This window comes from Phaseolus vulgaris, chromosome 10 (assembly GCF_000499845.2).
Source record: "Phaseolus vulgaris cultivar G19833 chromosome 10, P. vulgaris v2.0, whole genome shotgun sequence".
NCBI lineage: Eukaryota > Viridiplantae > Streptophyta > Magnoliopsida > Fabales > Fabaceae > Phaseolus > Phaseolus vulgaris.
Genome location: NC_023750.2, coordinates 12,632,923 through 12,656,177, shown reverse-complemented (window position 1 = coordinate 12,656,177; position 23,255 = coordinate 12,632,923). Strand labels below are relative to the sequence as shown.

Genomic DNA, 23,255 nt, shown 5'->3' with positions numbered 1-23,255 from the left:
AGTCACTCTTCTAGTTCCTTCTCTAAAGTAACGCCTAAGAGAGAAAGGAGTTGGAAGAGTCATTCTTCTAGTTCCTACTCTAAAGTAGCGCCTAAGAGCCTTACATGAGAGGTGTCTTTTAGTTTTTCTCTTTTGGCATTTTCCTAAGGCTACTCCTATATTATTTACAAATTTATACAAGGGTAATTACAAAAGGAGAAAGCATTTGATGCTCTTTACCCAAAACTTTAGCCTTGCTCCTTGTAATCCTTCCTTTCAACTCTACCACGAAGTTGTGCCTTGGTGACACGTTCTCCCTTGCGCGTCCCCTGGTTTGGGGCTTCCTGGACTCGTCAGGCTGCCGCTTCGCTGGAGCCCTCTTCTCTGTCGTCACCTCGTGTACCCTTAAGGGTTGAGGTCGACTTGGTGCTCGTGGGCGCGAGGGAACAATGCATGTGCACTTTTCGTTGACCTCACCTTCTGCGACAATGTGGGCCACCGCTTGACGCCTAATTTCGCTGAAAGTCTTGGGGCGATTTCTGATGAGTGATTCAGGGTCCCGACACGATGCCCTTCCTGAACTCGTGTACCATCATGGTTTCGTCCTTGGTGTTCAGCTTCACCACCTGTGCCCCAAAGCGATTGAGAAACTCCTTCAGGGACTATCCCTGATACTGTCTTAAGTCGAAAAGATCGTAAGAAATGGGTGGGGGAGCGCGATTTGCAATGTACTGCTCTCTGAACAGTTTAGAAAGTTGTGCGAATGACGTTACGTGGCCATTAGGGAGGCTGATGAACCAATCCATCGTCGTGCCCACCAGTGTGCTCATGAACAGCTTGCAACGCACCGCATCAGAGCCCCCAACCAACATCATCTGCGTATGGAAGGCCGTGAGATGAGCCTCTGGGTCCTCTACACCTGTAAAGGTGGTTTTGGGCCCCACAAACGTGGCTGGTATCACGACGTCAATGATCGCTTGCGAGAATGGCATTGGGAATTCCCTAGGTGGTGTCGCAGGTTCTTGATCTTCCACCTCACGTTCCCCTGCCTGATTGTGCAAATCCCTGCGCAATTCCTCGTTGGTTCTTTGCAAATCCTCATTTCTTGCTAGCGACGCAACCAGATCAATCTAGATGTGTTCTTGATCCGCTCTTGATGCAGCCACCGTTTCTTGGAGAGCATGCATCGTTTCCACAATTTGTTGCAGGGTGAGGCTTTCGCTTCCATTCGGTGCAACAGATCCTTGCCTCGTGTTTCTCATCTTGGTTGATCTTTTTCTTGTTCTTGCGAATGGGACACTGTTTTAAATTGTGCCCCACGGTAGGCGCCAAATGTTCCTGTTGGTTGACTCGATAGCCTTCGTACGTCTACGACGATCACACGCCCAATTATCTTTGCCTTCGTTCGTGCCTTTCTTCGATCAAACACTTGAAAATGCAAAGACAAAGGGCGTTCTAGAGGCCGTTTGCACTCCGACGCTCAAGTCAGTATAGGGCTAGGAAACACCAAAGGTAAGCTGTAAAAAGCCCTCTGTGTAATCTGTGTAAAACTTCCATAAGAATTCGCGTGTGAATAGCGTACCAACTGCCTCCCTTATTAGGTTTAATACTACCCTTTATATACTCTAGGGTTTCTGCTAACCGCAGTTAGGGTTACTAAGGGTGTGCCTTAGCGCTGTTATCACCCACTCTTAGGGCAATCTAGCGCGTAAGACTCCCTTACTGGAGTGCAACCTCTGACGGGATGACCACCTGGGTACCAACTTGTGCACCTAATCTCTGGGTCCATCCGTCCTAGGAGTGTCTTAGCTGTTCACATGCCATGCATGTAGTTTACTCCTGGAACGTGACCCTCACAGGTCGTATCTCTTCCAATGACCCTTTACTTGTGTTACGCCTGATCGCGTCATCCACACCACACGCATGGACCCCTCGTGATCTAGGCTTCTCCCTAACTGATAACTGGTGTGTGGTCTTGGACCCACCTCTCGTGGCCCAGCTCTGTTGTTTAAGTCACCGATGTCGATGTCTCATCGTCCTCACAATGTTGTTGAGGACACATCAACACATCCTGGTGATCTATCTTTGACCACTCTTCGGCACTTTGGCTCACATGCCTTGCGAGGCACTAGCCCACGCCACTCGTGGGATCCATCTTACGTGGACCCATCATTACTAGCGGTCAACGACGCTCGAGGACTGGTCGGTACAATCTCTTACTAAAAGTTACTAATTAAGTTGGTAATATGATATCATAGAAAAAGTGTGATCAGGAAAAAAGTAGGGTGCTTGATCCGGGTCTCACGTTGGTGCGTTATTCAGATGAAGACAATATCGAAGTGAAAAAGTAGCACTAAAGTTAGGAGGGACACTATGTGGAACCCTATTCCCCAAGTTACTCATTATCACAATTATACTGATAAGGTAACTCATCAGATTCTTGCCTTGACTTTACATCACTTTGATCATCACTCTTCTTCTTCATACAGTTTCATCTGTTTGCTACAGAATAGAATTTAGAACACTGACATAAGAATACCCCACGTTGTCACTTTTCTCCTGTCTCCAATAAACGATTCTGTGTCGTTTACATGCACATTTTGTATTGCAATAATGTCAAAATTTTCTTCCTGAATTTATTGTACAATTAAAATAATGAATCAGAATTATTTCAGTATATATATATATATATGTGTAATCTCACGTAAAATTAATTATTAAATCTCTGATGTCAATAATTCAATTTCTCTGGTTACTGTCCATGCTCCTGTTTTTCATTAGTCTTAGTAATAGTTGGATTATGTTCAAGTTTTGTCGTGTTTAACCAAAATTAGATTTAGTTTAATAAGTTATTTTTTCTATGGATTTTTATTGATTGAAATTATTTTTATTTCTTTAAAACGTATTGTTTTATGAGCCGGTTTTATGGGGTTGAGTTATGCTTAAAGTCCACTTTCGTAATACGGTATCAGAGCCATTTCGAGCCTATCCTAGCGAGTGTTTGTGTTGGGCCTATCGTGCCACCCGCTATCGGGCCGCTATCGGACCACCCATAATATATAGTCCCACACACGAGCTTCTATCTATCACTCTCGGCGTGAGGGGAGTGTGTTGGAGATCCCACATCGACTAGAGATAAGGACATTTCATAATATATAAATGGGTGCAAACCTCACTTCATTGAGCCGGTTTTATGGAGTTGAGTTAGGCTTAAAGTCCACTTTCGTAATACGTATTTATTCAAATAAAAACACTTTTCCAAAGTAAACATTTTTGTGAGTTTTTTAATATGTGGGAAATTGAATGTTTGTTATATAATTATATTAATTAATAATTATTTTCTTATATAATGTTCATTGTTGCGTTATTTTTACAAACAGTGTTTAAAAAATTTCAAATTGTGTCTCGTGGACAAGTCTAAAAGGATTGAAAAACACAATTTCAACATTTATTTTCTTCATATACAAAACTAGATATAAGAATTGTTTGATGTATTGAAAACTTATTTAAAAAAAAAACGTCCATATTTATAAACAAAACTTTATTAACAAAAGGGTACAATAATAGTACCCTATAACCCGGATAAATTTGTCTGATAAAGAAATAAATTATAGGAATCAGATAAATCTAAAAAGAATAATGAACATTGTTTTAAATCATATTTTACAAACTAAATTTCAACAAGTTAAAAAGGGTCATCAAAATTAAAAGAAAAAACTTAATTCAATATTGTTATGTATAATTTAGATAGATTTGTTAACATATTTAGTTTTTCTATTTTAAGTTATTGGGTTTTGTTTGTTTGACCTAACTTTCCTTTTCTGTTTCAACTAGGTCTTAGTCTTTTTCTTATATATACACCATGTATTTTACTCTCTAATACACAAGTTAATAAGAATTTCTTTTGTATTTTTTTTCTCTGCTTTTCTCTCTTTTATGCTTAAGTCATTGTCTCTTTTTCATTTACAATTAGGGTTCATCAGAACCTCCCTTTCTCCATTGCGATTTCGTGCGATTACGTGCGCTCCATTTGATGCTCCACATCAGACAAAGAATATTCATCTTCATTAACTGTAATATGGTATCAGAGCTCTTCAAATGAAGAGCTCTAGTGCGCTTCTCTGTGATCTTTATTTCCCCATTTGTTGTTCTTGGTTATCTTTTCTGTTCTCTTTCAAAATCTTGATTGGATTTAAAAATCTCTTAGGCAATGTTTAATGAAAACCCTAGTCTTCATAGTCTTAATAGTAGTCACACTATTACATGCAATTTATGTGGTAAATATGGTCATACTGAGGCTGTTTGTTTTCGCAAAGTGGGTTTTCCTTCTGGTAATGTTAAAACCTCAAAGTTTTCTTCTACTAGACAATTCTGCACTTTTTGTAATCGTCTTAGCCACACTGTCGACACCTGTTATAAAAAGCATGGGTTCCCTCCTGGGTACAAATTCAGCAATTGGACATCCCAAGCCAATAATATGATTACTACTGACACTTTTTCTGAGCTTTTTCCTAAAGAACAGGATGTAAAGAGGATTCAACTTACATCACAGCAGTACCAATTTCTTACCAACATTTTGCGTTAGCAAAACCTTGAGGATCCTACCCCTCACACTCAAATTAATCAAGTCGACACCTTCTCTGCAGATGAAATCCCCAATACTGAGCATTCTTCAACAGGTAAGTTTCTTTCTTCACTATCTGCTATAAAAGAATCTTGGATTATTGATTCTGGTGTCACGGATCATGTTTGTCACAATTTGAACGTTTTTACTACTTATACTAAAATTAAACTTGTCTTAATTAGTCTTCCAAATGGCCAAACTGTTTATGCTACATATTTTGGTTTAATATGTTTTTCTGATAAGTTTATTTGTCTGATGTGCTATATGTGCCTCATTTTCAATTAAACTTAATATTTGTTTCTAAACTCACACACCAACTTAAATGCACTTTAACTTTCACTTCAACCCGCTGCATTATACAGGACAATCTCACCCAAGAGAGGATTGGTACAGTTAAAGCCACCGCTGGCTTGTACCTTGTCACTACCTTGCCTGCTTCTAGCCGTTCTAAATCGCATTGTTTTGCTCCTTTTATTAATTGTAATATCACAGACAAAACATTGTGGCATTATAGACTAGGACACCCTTCACTTGAAAACCGTGCATAGAAATTATGGAACATGGTTCCCAAATATCAAAGTGTACAAGATAAAAAATAGCAGAGGTAACAGTATTACTTAAAGTGAAAGGAAGTTTTCTCTGTTTTGCACGACTACAAGTGTCACATACATGATGAATATCAACGGTAATAAAAGAGTATTGTTTGCTTAAGACATGTAATCTTTCATGAAAACCACTTTCCATATAAATTGGACAGTGGCTTGCCTAAGGACCCTAACACTTTATCTCTCCCTATTTCTAACGCATATAATTATGCTTTTGATTTTTTTTTTTCTGATACTGCACCTCCTGTCGAGCCATGTGCCTCTACTCCTGCACCGAATCATTATCCTCTGATCTTCCAACAAATAGTGCCTCTACTCCTGCATCCAACATTGCACCTCCACCAGAAATATCATCGCCTGCATCTCCAGGAAGCACCTGACCCCAATTTCCAAGAAGATCAGCTCGTCCTCACCGACGACCTGCCTATCTTGCGGATTTCCACACTGCAACCAACACTATAAGTAATAGATATCCTATTCATAATTACTTGTCTTACAATTCCTTATCTTTCAATTTTAGAAATGTTATTTCCTCTATCAATTCTCATCCTGAACCTCAAACATATAACGAAGCCTCCAAACATGCTTCTTGGCTATCTGCCATGCAAGATGAGCTTCAAGCTCTTGCTGCTAACAATACTTGGAAACTTACCCCTCTCCCTCCAGAAAAGAAAACTATTGGTTGTAAATGGGTATATAAAATCAAATACCATTCTGATGGCACTGTTGAGCGCCACAAAGCTAGAGTTGTTGTCAAAGGGTTCACCCAACTTGAAGGACTTGATTTCTTAGACACTTTTGCTCCTGTTGCTAAACTCACTATCCTACGCCTTCTCCTTGCTATTGCCACTACCAAAAATTGGATTTTAAAACAACTTGATGTCAATAATGCCTTTCTTCATGGTGATCTCCATGAGGAGGTATACATGACCCCCCCACCTGGCCTCTCTCTTCCTTCTCCCCAGCATGTTTGCAAGCTTCAACGGTCTTTGTATGGCCTTCGTCAAGCTGGTCGCCAATGGTACGCCAAGCTTTCTACTTTTCTTTTATCAAATAATTACTCTATTTCTGCTGCTGATCACTCTCTTTTTCTTAAATATAATAATGATAAACTCACTGTTATTCTTGTTTATGTTGATGATTTGGTCTTAACAGGCGATGACACGGAGGAAATCAATACAATTACTGCATCCCTTCACCATCACTTCAAGATAAAAGATTTAAGTCATCTCATTTACTTTTTGAGACTGGAAATTGCTCGCAACAGTTCTGGTCTTCATTTAAGTCAACACAAGTATACTCTTGATCTTCTTCACGAGATTGGCATGCTTGACTCTGCACCTATGGCCACTCCTATGACTCATACCACCCGTCTCTCTCCCGATCAAGGCTCCCCTCTTGATGCTGATGCAACTTCCCAATACAGAAGACTCATTGGACGTCTAATCTACTTAACCAACACGCGACCTCACATCGCCTTTGCTGTCCACAATTTAAGCCAATTCATATCTGCACCCACAACTCATCATCAACAAGATGTCTCATGTCTTTTGCGTTACCTCAAGGGCACCCCTAGTGAAGGACTATATTTTTCTCATACTAGCTCACTTCACCTCTGTGGTTTTAGTGACTCTGACTGGGCAACATGTCCTACCACACGCAAATCTGTCACTGGATATTCCATCTACTTAGGAGACTCCCTAATATCATGGAAATCAAAGAAGCAGCCAACTATCTCCCGCAGCTCCTCCGAAGCCGAGTATAAAGCCCTTGCCACCACCACATGTGAGCTACAATGGTTGTCTTACCTCCTTCAGGATTTATATCTTCCTCTCTCCCAGCCTGCAACCCTGTACTGTGACAACGAATCTGCCCTTCAAATAGCGCCCAATCAAGTCTTTCTTGAACACACCAAGCACATCGAAATTGATTGTCACCTAGTTCATGAAAAACTTAACTCTGGTCTCCTCAAACTGCTGCCCATTACTTCTGCCATGCAAGTTGCTGACATATTCACCAAGCCCCTGTTTTCGCACAGTTCTCTACTTTCAAATCGAAGCTGAGCCTGACAAATATCTACTCCCCAGCTTGAGGGGGGTGTTAACATATTTAGTTTTTATGTTTTAAGTTATTGGACTTTGTTTGTTTGGCCCAACTTTCCTTTTCTGTTTCAGCTAGGTCTTAGTCTTTTTCTTATATATACACCATGTATTTTACTCTCTAATACACAAGTAAATAAGAATTTCTTTTGTATTTACTCTATTTTTCTCTCTTTTATAAGTCATTGTCTCTTTTTCATTTGCAATTAGGGTTCATTAGAACCTCCCTTTCTCCATTGTGATTTCGTGCGATTACGTACACTCCACTTGATGCACCACATCAGACAAGGAATATTCATCTTCATTAACTGTAATAAGACCATATAACATGTTAAAAAAATTATTAAGCAAAGATGAACAACTTATTTTCTAAGAACAAGCTAAAGTAGATAAAGTAATGAGCAATATCATTAACCGAAACTTAAGAAACTCCAAGTTACACGAAAACCATATAAGATATATTATGGGGAACATAAAAATAAATTAGTATAGTTAAGTTAGATTAATTAATGATTAAGTTAGGGGTGCATATAAAAATGTTTAACCTTGTGCATAGGAAATATGTTAACCTAGTATTTTGTGGGGCCCGAATACTTACTTTGAACAAAAAAGGTAAAATGGAGAATAAATTGATTTCACTTCTTGAGGTTACCATACATACCTAAGTCCAAGGATCTATAAATGATAGGTCCCATCATAAATTTTGCTCCTAAGACAAGTTCCGTGTCTTCAATTCTCTGGATCGTAGGAAACCGTCAACTCACGAGTAGTAGAACATCGCTAGTGTCCAATTTTTTTAAATGCTTAATATTATTACTATTACTATTATTATTTGTATTTTTGTATTTTTTAAAATTTTATTTTTAAAATTTTATTATAAATTTATACTGCATTATTCTAATTTATATATAAAATCACAATACATGTAAAGAATAGGAAAGATGTTGGAGATCCCACATCGACTAGAGATTAGAGCCTTTCATTGTATATAAGTGGGTGCAAACCTCAATCCTATGAGCCGGTTTTATAGGGTTGAGTTAGGCTTAAAGTCCACTTTGTAATAAAAGAATTGGAACAAAACCAAAAAAATATTGAATTTAGATTCAATAAAGAAATAATTTTTATAGAGATGAATCAAAATCTAGAAAGATAAAGAGAAATGAGAATGAGAGTGTGGATATGAAAAATGATAATAAGAGTAGATAACACATAAGAGAAAAAAATGAGAATAAGAGTGTGTGCATAAAAGAGAAAAGAAAACAGAAAAGAGAATAGTGAGGATGAGAATGTATGTTTGTAGAAAAGAAAAGAAAAGAAAAGGAAAGAGAAGAGAAGAGAGAATGAAGGGAGAAAAAGAAGTTTTAGATTTAAAGTTTACTTCTTAAAATATAAAAAGAATTTAATTTTTTTACATTATCTTTGTTTACTTATAGTTAAATTAAGAAAGAAGGGAGAAAAGGAAGTGGGACTTGGAGTTATTTAACAAATGTTGTAACTGATAATTTTAAGAGTTAGAGAACTTATTAAACTGATAAGAGAAGCTATTAAATTGATAATTATTATTTTTAAGAATAAAATTGAAAAAAGAAATTATTAAACTGATATATTAAACTAATTGTTTTTTTTCGTAAATAAAAATAAATAAATAAATATGTAAAAGAAAATATTAGGAAAAAAATTCTCGTTATATATTGTTTTAAATTATAGGTTATTATATGAAAAAAACAAGAAATAATATGTACTAATTCTCATAGAAGAAAAAAAATAGAGAAAACCTAAATAAATGTAAAAGAAAAAAAAAAGAAAAAAGTGAAGTAAGAGTAAATAATATTTAGTTGATAAAGAAATAGACATACGAATAAAATGTTTTATTATAATATTATTTTATTTTATTTTTATAATTTATTACTATTAATATAATTTTATTTATTTATTATTAAAAAGGTTTTTGAAAAAAAATCACGAATTTGATACTTCATTAGCCATGAATGATCAAGATTAAAAACACAAAATATACAGTCGCGTAACTTTTTCCAATAATCGTGATATGAAATTAATATAGCAATTTAAAACATTATAGAACATGTCCTATGCAAGAGGGTTCGTGATCTCGGTCCAGATATTTGGGAGAAATTCGCTTGACGTTTGGATCTTAGAGGTGGGTTGGGAGCTCGGTTCAGGTAGGGGTCGAGGCAGGTAAGGATCGACCCAGGAAAGGTAATTAAGATAAAAGATAAAGAGATATTTATTTTTTGTTATAATGTGCATGTTAGTTATATATTAATACGTGTTAGTTACGTATTAATTAAAAAGTTGTCGAGAATAAAAGAGTAAGCACTCGAGAATAATGTGCACACGTAAATAGAATGTTTGCCTGCTGCTAATGCCTGAAGATAAGTGGTATCTGTTGGCAAGTGGTTTTTCTATTATGATTAAATGTTCTTCTGTTGAGATTACATTATTGATAGAAAAAGTTGTTTGCGGGATATCTATAAAAGGGGCTTGAAATCCCCGGTGAAGGTATGTTGTTTCTGAATACTAAGACTAAAACTGATTTGATATGTCTAGTGCTCTCACTGACTTGGTCGTCAAAGTGTAATCAATAGGTAGAGCCCCCTCTGTCCAATGAAGTTGAGTGCCAAACTTTCTAGAGAACACAAAGCAGAAGCAAAGCCCTTCATCTAGTTCACTTGATGTCAACCGGTGAGAACATTTGGCTCCCACCGTGGGGCATGTTAAAACCTGGTCCCATCCACATTTGTGTTTGAGCTTTCTGATGAGATGAGAAATAGCAGACAAGGACCACTGGGATCCAAAGGAAGTGATGCCCTTCCTTACAACAACTCATGGAGACCATGAAAGCCCTTCAAGAAGCCAACGAAGAAGCCAAAGCTAAGCAGGAGAGGTTGCAAGCGGAAGCTAAAGTTGAGCAACAACTTCTATAGCAGTGCTTGATGGAATAAATAATGACCTCCCGCATGGCTGTGGAGGAACATGCGCGGGCCAATGAGGAGTTGCGTAAAACCAATGAGGAGCTGCAGAGGAGTCTGCAACAACATGATCGACGTTCCACCTGGGAATGAACTTCCAACTTACCAGTAAAGGACACTCCCAAGCCATTCTCACAGGCAATCATGAATGAGGCCGTGTCATCTCACTATATCACACCCAAGATGGCATTTTTCATGGAGGTAGAGGACCCTGAAAGCCATCTCACGGCGTTCAATGTTCAAATGATCATCTTATGAGGAACGGATGCCATTCGGTGCAAGATGTTCATGGGAACTTTTACAGGTACAACCCTCCAATGGTTCAGTGGGATCCCCGACAACCACATTACCTCTTTCTCCCAGTTCGCTAGGTTGTTCAGAGAACAGTTCTCCACCAACAAGGTCAAACCTCTAAGGCTGTATGACTCTTTGACGTGAGGCAAAGGAGGAAGAAAGGTTGAAGGAGTATCTGAACAGGTTCAACGCACTAACAGTAAGACTCCAAACGCACGATGAAGAGATGATGATCGTCGCTTTCTAGCAGGGGATGGCAGCATGACCATTCAATGATTTGTTGACCAGGAACCCAGTGGAGACGTTTTCTGAGGTGCGTGAGTGGGCTGTCGCACATATTGAGGCGGAAAAAGTCATGCTCTGGGCAACCTAAGCTTAAGGAGAGCAACCGAGACCAACCTCTACGGATCCATGAAACCTCTGCTGAGAAGAGAACAGACTCGAGGTATGTGCCTTTTGTGGCCAAGAAAGACGAGTCGAGGGGGAAGGCGAGGGAAGAGCCGCAAGCTCGACCCAAGTTCCGTGTATCCTACAAAGAGCTCTTGGTATGTCGAGAGTGGTAGACAAGTTAAAGTTTCCTCAGAAGACGGAGCAGAACCTAGGGTCACGAAAAGATGCCTGGTGCATGTTCTGCAGGGCATTTAGACATAATGTGGAGCAATGCACAACCTTGGGTCACCAACTGGCTGAGTTAGCCAAGGATGGGTTCTTAAAGGAGTATCTCGAGGACAGCCAGGAAGGACCACAAGGTGAAGTTGTCCTCAAGGAGCTGGTACATGAGACATCGACCCACAGGGAGTTAAATACCATATTTGGAGAATTTTCTAGAGGAGGAAGCTCGGCTACCAAACATAAGTTGTATGTCTGCGCAGTGATGTCTTTGGAGACGAGGAAACCTGACCGTGTTCAGGAGCCCACCCTATGCTTCACAGGGGATGACCTAGAGGACGTTGTTTCTCATGAGAATGATCTAGTGGTAATATCAGTTGTCACTGTGGGGCGAAAGGTTCATAGAGTTTTGATTGACCAGGGGAGCTCGGTTGACATGATGTTTTGGGAGACCTTCGTCAGTTTGCAGGTATCCCCTAACCAGTTGAGGCCATACGATGGGTGTTTGGTCGGCTTCGCAGGAGATCAGGTAGAGGTATGAGGGTATGTTGAGTTGAGGACAACCTTCGCGGATGAAAACGCGGCCATGACCATCACCATCAGATATATTGTTGTTAACGTGCCTTCTGCTTATAACTTGCTTTTACGTCCGCCCTCTCTGAATAGGTTGGGAGCAGTAGCCTAAAAAACTCACATGAAGATGAGGATGCCTTCAGAGCAGAGAGGAGTAATCACCACAAAGGCCGATCAGAAGGCGGTCAGGAAGTGATACGAGAGTAACCTGAAGAATCGGATGAGGACCTATGCAATCGCTATCCAGGCAGGAGAGCCAAAGTGGATTGCGGAGGCTGATGTGGTCAGTGAAAGACGACCTGGACCTACTGGAGAGGTTCAGGAGAGGGAGATAATTGGGAAGAAGTTCAAGCTTGGCAACTCGCTGGGCAACGAAATGGAAGACAAGATAAAAAGGTGATATCAGAGCACATGAATGTTTTTGTGTGGTCATCCGCAGACATACCTGGGATAGACCCAAATTTCCTATGTCACTGGTTTACCATGGATGAAAAGGTTAAGGTCGTGGTCTAGAGGAGGAGAAAGTTCAACAAAGATAAGCGCCTCATCATTCGATAGGAGACTTAGAAGCTCTTGAATGTTGGCCACATAAGGGAAATCCAATATCCTGAGTGGTTGGCGAATGTTGTGTTGGTAAAAAAGGCCAATGGGAAGTGGAGAATGTGTGTCGACTTCACCGACCTGAACATGGCTTGTCCCAAGGATTCTTACCCGCTTCCAAGCATAGACTCCTTGGTTGACAGTGCCTCGGGTTGGCAGATGTTGAGTTTTCTGGACACTTTCTCGGGGTATAAACAGATTCGTATGCACCCGCGAGATGAAAGTAAGACTGCCTTTATGGTCGAGTTTGCCAGCTACTGTTACAAGTTCATGCCTTTTGGCCTTAAGAATGTTGGTGCCACCTATCATAGATTAATGGAAAGGATCCTCGCCCCCATGCTCGGGCGAAACATGCAGGCATATTTGCACGACATGGTCGTCACGTCGGCAAAGAAGGATCAACATGTTGGCGACTTGAAAAAGTTGTTTTCGACAATTTGTAAGTACAAATTAAAGTTGAACCCAGAAAAACGTGTGTTTGGAGTAGAAGTAGAGAAGTTCCTTGGTTTCTTGCTAACTAAAAGGGGCATAAAGGCAAACCCCGACAAATGCGCTGCAATCATAGGAATGACGAGCCCTGCAAACGTGAAAGAGGTCCAACAACCGATTGGATGCATGGGCGCCTTGTCCCCTTTTTTATCAGTTAGTGGAGATAAGGGGTATCCGTATTTTCAATGCCTCAAGAAGAACAATGGGTTTGCATGGACTAGCGAATGTGAAGAAACCTTCACTAGGCTAAAATAGTACTTGGCTACTCCCCAGTTCAAGGCAAGCCAGTTCTAGGTACCCCCATTCGTCTTTATTTTTCAATTATAGATCGGACAATTAGCTCGATCATTGTGCAGGATCAGGACAAGGTCCAAAAGCCAGTCTACTTCGTGAGCAAGGTATTGCAGGGACCAGAAACATGGTATCATGCCATTGAGAAGGACGCCTTGGCCGAGGTGTTCATAGCTCGACGACTTCGCCATTACTCTAAGAGTTTCTCCTTGATTGTGATGACCGATCTGCCTATCTGCAAAGTCCTTCAAAAGCCCAACACAATAGGTTTGATGGTTTGTTGGGTGATTGAGTTATCTAATTTGATATACAGTATGAACCTCGGGGGCCGATTAAGGGTCAAGTGTATGCTGATTTCATGGTAGAGCTTGCATCATAAGGCCCTCAACCCAATCTCAATGACTTCCAGTGGGTTCTTTCCATAGATGGATCCTCCAACCAACAGGGGAGTGGAGCCGAGGTCATTTTGGAGGGGCCAAGCAGAATGTTGATCGAGTAAGGCCTGAGGTTTGCATTCAAAGCGAGTAACAACCAAGTAGAATATGAGGCCTTGATAGCAGGAATGCTGCTAGCCAAGGAGTAGAGAGATCAGAGTTTGTTGGTGAAGAGTGACTCGTTGCTTGTCACTAGGAAAGTCACGGGTGAGTATTAGGCCAAGGATCCGCAACTAGCCTCATATCTCAGGTATGTAATGTTTTTAAAAGCAACTTTCTCTACATTTGAGCTTGTTCACGTTTCTAGAGAGTAGAATTCCTTAGCAGACCTATTGGCCAAGCTAGCGAATTCAGGGAAGGGTGGTCGACATAGGTCACTGATTCAGGAGAGCTTGAAGTTGCACATGATAACTGAAACAGGATTATTTGAGGTCAGCCAGACAAAGGTCTTGGGGGTCAGCTCAGAAAGGGGAAAAAGGCACCAGTCGATGACTCAAGAGACTCTGAAGGTCCCCAGGATAGCTACATATGGGTCATTAGGAGATGATTTTTTTGAGGTTTTGTAGGCTGACACCACAGAGACGTGGATCACCCATTATCAGCGTTACCTAGCTGATGGGTTGCTTCCTGCTGAGCTTACGGAGGCTAAAATGGTTAAGAGGGATGCGGGAAAGTATACCTTGATAGATGGCAAGCTTTTTCGTCATGGTTATACCCATCCGATCCTCACCTGCGTTTATGGAGATCAGTGTACCCGCATAATGGTCGAGCTCCATGAAGGCATTTGCGGTAGTCACATAGGGGGACGAGCTCTTTCTTTAAAGGTTGTCTGTGTTGGGTATTATTGGCCAACGATGAAGGAGGATTGCGTGAAGTTTGCACAACGCTGTGAGTAATGTCAAAAACTTGCTGATTGGCATCACACACCAGCCGAGGAGTTGTGGTCAATTTACAGCCCGTGGCCTTTCCACACATGGGGAATTAACATCTTGGGCCCTTTCCCTTTGCACCTTGTGGTCGAGCCAGTTGCATAAATAACTTCTCACAAGGTGCAACATTTCGTGTGGAAGAACGTGGTGTGTCGTTTTGGGATTCGTAGGCACTTATTGTCTGACAATGAAACCGAGTTTGCTAGTCAACAATTGTGTGTGCTCGGAGCTCGGGATAAAACAACTCTTCGCCTCGGTAGAACACCCTCAGACGAATGGTCAAGTTGAATAAGCCAACAGGGTCTTGTTGAGAGGGTTGGAGAGGAGGTTAGAGAAGGCAAAGGGAACTTGGTCAGAAGAAGTTCCCAGAATTTTGTGGGCTTACCACACCACCCCCAGTTAACAACCAAAGAGACGCCTTTAAGTTTGGTATATGGGTCAGATGCCATGATACCAGTGGAAATCTAGGAGAACTCCCCTCGGTTCCAAGGTTTCGTTGTGGAGGAATCCAACGAAGGAAGGAAGGTGAATTTGAACTTGCTAGATGAGGCGCGTGAGCATGCCCGCATTAACTCGGAGTCTCTAAAAGGAGGGTGGAGCTGAGGCAAAAGACCAAGATGAGACCTCAGTATTTCGAGTTTGCCGACTTGGTGATGTGAAAGGCCCATCCCTATCAGTTAGAAAACAAGTTATCTTCAAAGTGGACTGGTCCGTTTCGCATATTCGAGGTGCTCGAGAATGAAGCGTACAGGCTAGAAACCCTGGAGGAGGGAGCCATTCCTCGAACGTGGAACACAATAAACCTCAAGTTTTACATCAGCTAAGATGTTTTGTTTCAATGCTTTCTTTTTTAACAATATGATGTTAAGGTGATACTCTTTTTCCCTTGAAGGGGTTTTTTTTTAATGAGGTCACTTAATGATAAATTTGTTCTTGGGATTAATTTGTTTGTTGATTTACTTAAGCCTATGTAAGTCGACCTACTTCGGTATAAGTGTGTATACCCGAGTATAGGCACCATGGGGAATTGATTTGTTTTACTTAAGCCCAGATAAGTTGACCTACCTCGGTATAAGTACGTATACCCGAGTATAGGTGCTTTATGGGATTAATTTGTATGTCGAGTTAATCGAGTATGGGCAGGTAAGACGACCTAGGTCGGTGTTAGTACAATCACTTGAGTGTAGGCGCCCTGTGGGTAAACCTATTGTAGATAAGGTACTTGGCAAGGTAAGACGACCTAGCTCGGTGTCAGTACGACTACTTGAGTACGGGCGCTTTGCAGTTTAATTTGTTATGGTTAAGTTGTCTGATTTGAGGCAAGGTAAGATAGCCTAACTCCGCGTAAGAACGAGTTATAGTGCATGGTAAGTCGGGCTATCTTGGTGAGTGAATGATCAAATGATCAACGAGTAGGCGCTCTGCGAGACAAAGGTTGGTGAGATCAAGATATATGGTCCTGGGCCAAGTTTGTGAGATATACTTATGCAAGTCGAGATTGAGTATGGGCTTGTCTTGCTAGGTATGTGTGTGTGGCTCGCCAAAACGTTAGTTATTTGAGAACTCAATGATTTCTCATGCTCAGATTGTGCATTGAATTCTTGCTATCTTAGTTACTTTACGCTCGAGATGTAGAGTAACTTTTATGGGCTGAAAACGTCCTGACTTTTATTGTTTATAACTTTTTTTTCTATTTTTTTGGACATTCTGTTTTAACTGGATACCAACAACATCTCAATAGGGTTCTTTGAATTTTTTCAGATTTTGTTTACCAAAATAAAAACCCACAACAAATTCTCACAATAGAGACAAAATTTCACAAAAACTGGAAAAGAAGAAACCTAAGGGATTTGAAAAACAGAATTGAAACTCAAGACATAATAGAAATCTAACTCTAATGAACTTGTTAATGATCTAATAACAAGATAAGAGACTCAAAAACATAAAAAATAAGAGCACACAAAAGGCACAAAAAAGACTCAAACCTCATGGATATTCATTGTAAAAACAAGAAACAAAAAAAAAATAACAAACAAAGGACGACTTGATTTCATGACATATGATGTAAGCTTAGTTTGCATTGCTTTGAGTCTTTTGTTTTGTATTTTGGGGTGCGGAATTTGGAGGGCTAAAAGGAATGAAAGAAACTGTGAAGTGTTGGTGTATGGAGAATGATGATGAATCTTAAGAGAGGTTAGGCCAACTCCTAAGAAGATTCAAGCAAAACACTATTAGAAGTGCAAACTTAAGAGTGAGAATTGGAAGACAAATGAGCTAGAAACTTGGGCAACCTTTCTTTATCAATCCCAATCTGATTTACAAGGGGGCTAACACTTGTATTTATAGTGCTATGGGCAGCCAAGGTGCAAGCTTTAACTCTAAAAATTCTTCATATGGTCTAGAGTTGTATTGGGTCCAAGGAGGCCCAATTGTAACCCTAGCTAGACTCTTTCTTTTTCTATATACACCCTACTCTAATTGGCTCAATACATGGCCCATGAAAATGTCCCAAATACAAGCCCAAAATAAAGTCTATACTACTTTGTATAATGTTTATAAAACTAGATTAAAAAATGGAAGAGCAGACAACAATTAATTCTCCCTGATATGAGAGTCTTCTAAGATCCTTTTTCTACTTCCAATCTTCTTAGCCAAATGTTTCAAGGCTGTATGGGTTTTCATCACCTTCAAATGCAAGCATCTTCCTTAAACGAATGTGATGTTTCCATTATTGAGTATTTTACCAAGTTAAGAATTATCTAGGATGAGTTAGAGAATTTTAGGTCTGAACATGTTTGCATCTGCCAAAAGAAGTGTTCTAAAAGAAAAAAGTAAAACCAAGCTATGAAATTTTGAAGAGGTCTAAATGATGAATATAACAATGTCAAGGAACATGTGCTCCTTATGGAACCTATTCCTGCTATAACAATTTTTTCCCCTAGTGGCTCAACAATAATTTCAACTAAGTAGCAATGTTTTGATTGTTAGTGTAAAAAATATACACCCTTTTGCTAATAAAAATGTTATGCAATCCACTGTCATTTGCTCTTTCTGCGATAGAAATGGTCATACTGAAACTGTTTGTTATAGGAAACATGGTTTTCCAAATCAAGATGGGAAAAAGTCAGTAATAGTAATAATAGGAAAATTTGTACTCATTATGGTAGAACTGGTCATACTATAGACACTTGTTATATGAAACATGGCTATCCTCCTAGTTATAGATTTCAAAACAGTAAGAATTTTGAAGTCAATAATGTTGTTGCTCAATAAAAAGGTATTTTTTATAAAGACCAAATCAAGAAAAAGAATGGTGTTGTTTGTATCACACTCGACAGTATCAGATTGTTTCTGATATTTTCAAACAAGCCAACAATTCCATTGGCGAGGCTCAGGTGAACCAACTTGGTTCTATTTCTACTTATGTAAATCATCAAGACCAAGATTCTTTCTCTATAGGTAACAAACACATTCTTAATAAATGCTCTTGGATTTTAGATTCTGAAATTACAAACCATGTATGTTTTAATATATTTGTTTTTACTTATCAATCCTATTATCATAAAGTTACCTAATGGTCATTATGTTTCTGGTAATTATTCTAGAATTGTTCACCTAAATCAAAGAATTCATCATACTAATGTGTTATATGTTCTAGATATTTTGTTTCATCTAATTTCCATTTCAAAACTTTCCTCCTCTCTTAAGTGTGAACTTATCTTTTCTTTTAATGAGTGTGTGCTACAGGACTTTAAAACCAGAGACAAGATTGGTTCAGTTGAATTGGTTGTTGGTCTATACATGTTTAATAGTTCAACTAAAGAAAATGCTTCTCTTATCTTGAATTGTGTTGCTAAGAACATCAATCTTTTGCACTATAGGATGGGTCATCCATCAGATGAAAGGTTACAGTCTTTAAAAACATATTATCCTAACATTTATGTTGATAAATCTTGTGTCTGTGATGTTTGTCATCAAGCAAAATAAAAGAAACTTCCCTTTCCTCTTAGTAGTTCTCATACTGCTCATATTTTTGAATTAACACATATGGATATATGAGGGCTATGTTCTGTTATCTTTATGCATGGTTATATATATTTTCTCACTATTGTTGATGATTTTTCTTTATATACTTGGGTTTTTCCTATACATGAAAAGTCTGAAGTCAAAGCTAATGTTGTGAATTTTATTTCTTACATTGAAAACTATTTTCAAACTAAGATGAAAACTATACACACTAATAACGGTGTCGAGTTTATGATGAAAGAGTTTTTTTGCTTCTAAAGGTATTATATACCAAACTACCTATATGGAAACACCATAAGAAAATGGTATTGTAGAAAGAGAGCATCAAGGTCTTTTAAATGTTACTAGAGCTCTTATGTTTCATTCTAATCTTCCTGCTAAATTTTGGAGTTTTGTTTCCAACATGCTGCTTTTTTAATAAATTGCATTTCTACACCTTTACTTAATAATATTACACCGCATAAAAGATTGTATGGCAAAATATGTGATATCTTTGACTTACGTGTCTTTGGGTGCTTATGCTATTCTACTACTCTTGTTGCACATAGAAGAAAAACTTGATAGTCATGTAGTACCTTTTTTTTTGTTTTAAACCACACACAAAAATGTTTTCTTTTCTTAAATCTTAAAAACCATAAATTTGAAATCTCTAGACATGTCATATTTTTCAAAAATCATTTTCAATGTCATTTGAAAAATGACTAAGATCTTAATAGTATTTCTCTCCCTATACCACAACATTATGCTCAAATTTATGATGATATAAATATGCAAATTGATAATGTTTCTCTAAATAATGATGATGATATAAACACGGTTGACAATGAAGTTCCTACCACATCTCTTAGACGGACCAATCCTAATAGAAGAGTCCCTGTTTATTTGCAAGATTTTCAAACCAATAAAAATCATGTAACTGCTTAATATCTTATTCAATGTTTTTTAAATTTCAAATCCTTATCTGTTAGTTTTAGACATACCATAATGTCTATTTCTTCACATGTTGAACCTCAAATCTATTGTAGATGGGTCTACCAAATCAAATATCATTCTAATGCATTCATAGAACGCGACAAAGTTAGGGTTGCAGCCAAGGGATACAATCCATTGGAAAGTTTAGATTTCTTGGACACCTTTGCTCACTAGTACAAAATAGTAATACCTCGACGCTATACAAAGACGATTAAACCAAAACCATCGTTAAAAAAAGGGCGATGTCAAACTTGTAAATATGAACTACTTATAATGACGGTTCTCTGTAGAATTGTCTTTAAAAATCACTTCCAGACACTTATAACGACGGTTCTTTGTAGCATGTTATCAGATATTTGAAAGTTATTCCAGGTGCTTGTATCTGTCTTGACAACAACACTACCATCCAAATCAAGGCCTACAACAACTCGAACTGGGCAAGTTGTCCTGAAACAAGAAAATATATCACTAGACTCTGCATTTATCTGGGATATATTTCCTAGAAATATAAGAAGCAACAAACAATATCAATAAGATATTCTAAACTCGACTACTGGGCCTTAACTGCTACAACTTGTGAAATTCAGTGGCTCATATATCTGCTACAAGATTTTCAGGTTCCTTTTATTCAACCAGCCCTATTGTACTGTGACAATCAATCAACAATTTAGATTGCCAATAATAAAGTGTTTTATGAAAGGACAAAGCACATGAAGATTGACTACCATATGGTTCGAGAAAAAGTTAACAAAGGATTCAAGCTTCTTCCCATTCCTTTTGTGTTGTAAACTACAAATAATTTTACCAAACCTCTGATAGGTAGCACCGGTGTTCTTCAGCCCAAAAGGCATGACTTTATAACAATAGCTGGAGAGCTCCGTCATGAACGCGGTCCTGCTCTCATCACGGGGGTGCATGCGAATCTGACTGTACCCTGAAAATGCATCTAGAACGCTCAGAAATCGGCAACCTAAAGCACTGTCCACCAAGGAATCAAAGCTGGGCAGCGGGTATGAATCCTTAAGACATGCTTTATTCAGGTCCGTGAAGTCAACACACATTCTCCAGTTCCCATTGGCTTTCTTTACCAACACAACATTTGCTAGCCACTCTGGGTATTGGATTTTCCTTATGTGGCTGACACTCAAAAGTTTATGGGTCTCTTCCTTGATGACCAGACGTCTCTCTTCATTGAACTTCCTTCTCCTCTCTATTATTGGCTTGACCTTCTCGTCCATAGTGAGTCTGTGGCACAAGAAATCAGGTTCGATGATGGGCATGTCTGAGGCAGTCCATGCAAAAGCATTCAAGTGCCTTGCTATCACTTCGACCATCTGATATTGCATCTCCTGGCCAAGAGCGGAGTTTGAACTTCTTCCCTTTAATCTCTTACTCCTGAACTTCACTAGCAGGCTCAGGTTTCCTTTCACTGGCAACTTCTGCACGGGTGGTCCCATCAGGTCCCTGTGCTTGCGCAATGACCACACATACTCCCTTTTTTTTTTCAGGTGATTCTCAAAGCATTTCCTCGTCGCCTTCTGGTCAGACTTGATGATGATTACCTCTCCCTCAAGGGAAGGCAGGTTCATCTTTATGTGCCTTGTCGAGGCCACCTCGCCTAACCTGTTCAAGGAAGGTCTACCCAAAAGCATATTATAAGTCGTTAACAACCAAATACCTGATATTGATTGTGCGAGATGAGGTGCCATCCGATAAAGTCCTCCTCAACTCCACATATCCCCTTACTTCTACCTGATCTCCAGCAAAGCCAAGCAAGTAGCCGTCGAATGGTCTCAGCTGGTCAAGTGACAACTGAAACTTATTAATTGTTACCAAAAACATCACGTCAACTAAGCTCCCTTGGGTGATGAGGACCCTATGCACTTTTCTTCCCACAGTGATGGCGAAGATCACTAATGGATCATCTTCATGTGGGACTACGTCTCCCAAATCAGCCCTTCTAAAGCAGAGGTCGGGCACGACCGGCTGATCAGGCTCCCACACCTCTACTGTCATCACCTCCCTTACGTACTTCTTACATTTGGAAGCGAAGCATCCCCCTCCTGAAAATCCTCCTGAGATGGTATTAAGCTCTCCATGGATAGGCACCTCATGTTCTTGGTCCGTTGGAGGGAGCTCCTCCTTCGACCCTTCCTTACTCCCCTCTAGATATTCTTTCAAAAACCCATCCTATATCAAACCTGCTAACTGGTAGCCTAGGGCTATACAATGTTCCACATCATGCTCGAACGCCTTGTGGAACTCGCACCAGACCTCCTTGCGTGGTCCCAAATTCCTATCAGATTTTGGGGGGAACCTTAGCTTATCTGCCATACCCGGCATAGCCAACAACTCCTTGTAAGTCATTCTGAACTTGGGTCGGAGAGGTAGGTCGTTCTTCGCCTTCGATCTAGGTTGGCTCTTTCTTGGCACGTAGGGTGCTCGTCGTGTGTCTAACCTCTTCTCGGTCACGACATCATGTACTCTCATTGGTTGAGCTTGACTTCCTTCTTCGGGTTTGGTCTGCCCTGGGTATGTGCTACTGCGCTTCACTGTTATAGCCTCTTCCGCGGAGATGTGGGCAACAACTTGTCGTCGGATGTCCCAAAACGTCCTTGCCCGATTTCTGATCAGCGAGTCGCTGAATGGCCCTGACATGATCCTTTGCCAAAAGGCATGGACCATTAGGGCCTCATCCTGAGTCTGAAGTTTTAATACGAACGCCTCAAACCTGTTTAAAAAATCCTTCAAAGGTTCTCCCTATCTCTGCTTCACATTAAAGAGGTCGAAAGGGATAGGCGATTGAGTTTGGTTGACGATGAATTAATCCCTGAACCATCTAGAAAATTGATCGAAACAGGTGATATGGTCGTCTAAGAGACCAACAAACCATTGTAGCGCCGTGTCTGTGAACGTGCCCATAAACATCTTGCAATGCATAGCGTTCGTTCCTCCCGAGATCATCATCTGAGCATTGAATGCTGTGAGATGGGCCTCAGGGTCTTCTGTACCTGTAAAAACAATCTTGGGCATTATGAAACTAGCTCGTATGACAACGTCCATAATCGCCTGTGAGAATGGGCTGGGGCGAGCCCTTGTTTGAATAGTCAGGCCTCGCTGCCATGTGGAGCGTTCGCTCAACTGTTGTAGGTCCTACGCAATTCCTCGTTGACTTTACATAAGTCCTCATTACTCGCCCGTGACGCGTCTAGTTCTTCCATGAATTGATCTTGCCTAAGCACCTGCTCGACTCGAACCTCCGCCATGAGCCTCTCCTAGTTAACCCTGGATGCCGCCATCGCCTCCTGGAGAGCACTCACGGTTTCCATACGTTGTTGTATGGTAAGGTTGTTACTCCCTTCAGATCCTAGCCAACCTTGCCTCGTATTCCTCATCACGCCTAAATGCTTGAGTACAACTACGGGTGGGACCTGGTTTTATCGGTCCCCAGGGTGGGCGCCAAATGTTCATGCCGGTTGAGCTGCTCGTCGGTTTACTCTGATCACAAGCTCTAGCTACGTTTGTTGCTCTGAAACGTAGCTTCGTTGAAACAGATGGGCCCTACCCGTTGATTACACTCCGACGGTCAAGTCAATACAGGGCTTATAAGAATTAAGAAGTAACAAGTTTCAGTCTTAGAAACAACATACCTTAACCTGGGAACTCAAGTCCCTTTTATTGTTTACTTTTTGTAACAACTTTCTATTACGAGAATATAATCTCAACTGAAAGCATACGCAA

The 23,255-nt window shown here is 39.9% G+C and overlaps 1 protein-coding gene across 1 annotated transcript; it reads left to right on the top strand.

Moving 5' to 3' along the window:
* Positions 1–4,262: 4,262 nt before the first annotated feature.
* LOC137814827 (uncharacterized mitochondrial protein AtMg00810-like) lies at positions 4,263–7,271 on the top strand. The gene is made up of 3 exons (XM_068617749.1): positions 4,263–4,310; positions 4,565–4,658; positions 6,364–7,271. Exons 1-3 carry the CDS (start codon positions 4,263–4,265, stop codon positions 7,269–7,271), a joined length of 1,050 nt encoding a protein of 349 aa, XP_068473850.1.
* Positions 7,272–23,255: the final 15,984 nt, after the last annotated feature.

Bases quoted from the DNA above. Each gene is read 5' to 3' on its own strand.
- LOC137814827 (XM_068617749.1), top strand. From the start codon at position 4,263: ATGGTCATACTGAGGCTGTTTGTTTTCGCAAAGTGGGTTTTCCTTCTG. The intron at 4,311-4,564 runs GTAATGTTAAAA...ATTTTGCGTTAG, and splicing joins CAAAGTGGGTTTTCCTTCTG to CAAAACCTTGAGGATCCTAC. The intron at 4,659-6,363 runs GTAAGTTTCTTT...TGGTCTTAACAG, and splicing joins TACTGAGCATTCTTCAACAG to GCGATGACACGGAGGAAATC.